The sequence below is a fragment of the Phoca vitulina genome, unplaced genomic scaffold (assembly GCF_004348235.1).
Source record: "Phoca vitulina isolate PV1807 unplaced genomic scaffold, GSC_HSeal_1.0 scaffold44, whole genome shotgun sequence".
Classification (NCBI taxonomy): Eukaryota; Metazoa; Chordata; class Mammalia; order Carnivora; family Phocidae; genus Phoca; species Phoca vitulina.
In genome coordinates this window covers 9,283,937-9,287,598 of record NW_022589747.1, presented here as the reverse complement: position 1 = coordinate 9,287,598, position 3,662 = coordinate 9,283,937, and the positions used below count along the sequence as shown (strand labels likewise).

At 50.5% G+C, this 3,662-nt stretch overlaps 1 protein-coding gene across 2 annotated transcripts in view; it reads left to right on the top strand.

Annotated features, from left to right (window-relative positions):
* VOPP1 (VOPP1 WW domain binding protein) overlaps positions 1-3,460 on the top strand; it is a 107,537-nt gene extending 104,077 nt beyond the window's left edge. For both annotated transcript variants that reach the window (XM_032430457.1, XM_032430456.1), the window contains one exon: positions 1,841-3,460. In XM_032430457.1, coding sequence (XP_032286348.1) covers positions 1,841-2,009 — 169 coding nt within the window. In that variant the 3' untranslated portion in view covers positions 2,010-3,460. The remainder of the gene's footprint in view (positions 1-1,840) is intronic.
* Positions 3,461-3,662: the final 202 nt, after the last annotated feature.

The window sequence follows — 3,662 nt, the reverse complement described above, 5'->3', positions numbered from 1 at the left end:
TTCCCCTGCACCCCCTCTTTCCCCTGCACCCCCTCTTTCCCCTGTACCCCCTCTTTCCCTGCATCCCCTCTTTCCCTTGCACCCCACTCTTCCCCTGCAACCCTCTCTCTTTCCCCGTACCCCCTCTTTCCTTATATTCCCTCTCTTTCTTGTTGGGCCCTTTTCTCAAGACCAGAAACCAGGGTCTCTTCAAGTCAGACCTCTTCTCTGTCCTCAAGCATTTCACATTGAATTGGTCCCCAAGGCCTTTGGGTTATTCCCCCTGAATACCTCTCATTCTCTCCTTCTCTCATAGTCAGGGATTCCTCTCATAGTCAGTCTTTTCCAAACTATTACAATTGCCTGTTTGTTTTTTTTTAATCTTTAAGTAACTTTTTGTTTATATAAAATATACAGAGATAAATAAATTGTAATCTCTGCCCTTGGGAAACTCATGGTCGTGGCTGGTCCTGGGCTTGTAAGCAAATGCATCCCAAGGCAGTGGAAAGATGCACAGATAGGAGCAGGTGCTGCCTGCTGGGCCATACAGGTGTGAGATGAGGCAGGGATTGATAAAGGTGGCATTTGTGACTGATTGCTCTCCTCCTGACACCCTGGAATGCATTTCTGGCCTTCGGTTTCTGTCTTACATTCTCTCCTTTCGCACATTTGTAGATTTCCAAGATCTGACACAGGCCAGGTCTGCAACATCTTACGCAGGTTGATGGGCGTCTTTCTTAGTAAACTGACCTTTATTCAGTTAAACTGTGGCAAGAGACATTTGAAAAAAGGAAAAAAAAAAAAAGCCCTAACCAATATACATACAGGGATGATTTCTCTGACACTCCGAGTAGCTTTCTGGGTTAAATGAGGCCTAACTCCAATAGACCTGAGTCTACCAACAAAATTAACTTAGCCCGAGACACACCCAAAGCTCACAGTTTTGTTTTTGTCGATTATTTATGTATATATTCAGTACTCTGTAGCCTTATCCACATGATCAGAGTAAGCAAATCTAAAACATAGACTCGAAAATAGCAGCTCAAATATTCCTGCCCATTAAAATGAGAGTTACGACTTGATGGTGGGACGGGGTGGCCAGCTTGTCACCTTCTTTGTCTTCTGGGTGCCCCCTCCCACGTCCTGCACGCTGGCCTGAAGCAGGGAGAAAAGATCTCCTCCAGCAGTGCCAAAGACAAGTAGAGATTCCATAGGTACATCAACCCATCCTCTGGCATTTGCTCCCATGGTCTCCCTGTCTGTGAACTTGGGCTCACCTGGATGACCGGTATCCGCCACCCTGATAAAATGTTAACCCAGCGGATGGAAATGGAGGCCAGACTTCAGGAATGGACTTCAGCAAACTGTGTTCTCAAAGGGCTTGTGGAGCTGCCAATGATAATTCTGGCAAGAGTCAGGAAACCAGTAGGGAGCTTCAAATTGGCTTACCTTACCGTGGCCCTGGTTTTCTTCACTTGAAAGTGGACACGGCCTTCTCTGTTGGTAATTTTTTCAGCACGCACTTCCCCAGCTCTTTGCAGAGCCTCCTTGGTTTATCATTCAGGCTTTGGGTTAGCGACATGGGAGCCCCACCGCCTACTGTACCCGATCCTGTTAATGTCCGTCCTGTCGCTTAGCCACCCAGGGGAGTTTGTGGGTGCCCTTTCAGCCGTCCGCACCCCAGAGCACGGGCTGCATGAGGCTGGGGACTCACGTGTGGCTCTGGCTCGTTCCCATGTCCCGGGTGCCCCACCGTGTCTGGGCATTTGGCCCTCGGTCCATGTCAGCTGAGGGGACGACCGGGGGTGATGGGCAGTGCCTTTTTTCTGCTGTGTTCACATCTGCTCATCTGTCTTTTCAGGAGCCCAGCAGCCGGGACTGCCATATTACACCGACCCTGGAGGACCGGGGATGAATCCTGCCGGAAATCCCATGGCGATGGCTTTCCAGGTCCAACCCAGCTCACCCCAGGGAAGCACAGCCTACCCTCCGCCCCCCTCTTACTGCAATACACCCCCGCCCCCATATGAACAGGTGGTGAAGGCCAAGTAGCAGGGGGCACGGCCTGTGCGACCTCACAGGGGAACAGGGAGGGGCGCTTTCACCCCACCTCTCTGTCCCCATCGATGGTCGCTTCCAGGAATTGTCTTCTGAGCCACGAAGGGCAAGTTCCTCCTTGATATCTTCAAAGCAAGCACAGCTCCCTTTCAAGTTTTCTGTGGAGGACCAGTATTTGAATTTATCCTGTGTCTCCTCTGTTGCTTCTGTTTCTGACGTAATCTGAGCTCTGGCAGCGTGTGGACAGTCCCCAAGGGTTGACACCTGAGATCCTCGGGAGAGAGACTAAGGAGAAGGAGCCACGGCGGGGCCCATGTGTGCAGGGGGAGCACAAGGAGGGGTTTGTTCTGGCCTAGGCAGCTTCCTCCCAAGCACACAGCAGTCAGCTCACAGAAATGAGGGCCCGCGGGGTCCACTCTTGGAGCCCCTCATCCTGTCAGTCTTCCTCTTCAAGAAGCTGTTAGACTCTGGTGTGGGAGAAGCCTCATAGCACTTTCTATGTCCATTCGCTTCCTAGAGATGAGAGCGGCATCCCTTCTTCAAAGCCAGGGCTGGGAGAGGACTGTGTACATCATCGAGGAGATGAGGATCCAGGGTAGGTCAGGTTGGATGTCTACAGTTACCTGAAAATCACTAAGGAAAGATACTTAAATTTATGGGAAATTGATTTCCTGCATCACACTGGGACACTGCATTTTATGAACTCTTGGTCTGACTTGGCAAAAATAAAATGTTTCCCCCACTTTTTAGTGAGTTTGTGGAAGCTCATGTAGAGTCCTGTCCTTGAAAGTCAGACTCAAGAGTGTCTTCTCTGAACATCAGCGGCTGTCTGGCCTTGGTGCCCGACCAGAGATCTCCACGCCCGTCCCGATGGCAGCCCCGGTGGTGGTGGTGATGGACACTTTCAAAGCGGAGAGGCACATCTGGCTGGGAAGTCACATCAGCCCCTTGGGGAGAGGTGTGCCGGCAGGGTCAGGCCAGCGGTTTTGAGGGCCAGCAGGCCAGGCCGGTGGTTTGATTTCAGCAGGTGTGTGTGTGTGTGTGTGTGTGTGTGTGTGTGTGTGTGTGTGTGTCGGGCTCTGAAGAGGAAAAGCTTGCTGAAAAAAAGGAATGCAAAATCCCAGGACTGCAGGAAGATCTCTTCAAAAAGTACTGAATAGGATTCACTGACAACGTAATCAAAATTAGAATCAAAGATGTGGTTAGAAATGCAAACCCTGGCTAAGAAACATGTGTCACCCTGGGATCTAACAAGTAGTCACCGGGTTATAAGGAAGGTCTGTTCCTCTGCAGCAAATAATGCTGGTGGTGCATTTGAACCCAGATTGAGATCTGACCGGTTGTGTATAGGAAGACAAAGCAGAGTAGCCGAGATGGGTAGATCCCTGTGTGTGTAGTAGTGGGATAGGGTGGGGGGGGGGGCTTATTTTTGTAAAAGCTAATTGGAGCCTCTTGAGAAATTGTTACTCATTGAACCTGAGCATCAGAACGTCTCGCTGGAGTTTTCATTCCCCGAGACCAGGAGTCTGGGTGTCCCTTTGCTTCCGGGATGTCTGTGTAGGGTAAGGGTGAGAAATCAGGACAGGACTGCAGCACCTGCTCAGACTTACCTTCCTGCAAAGATG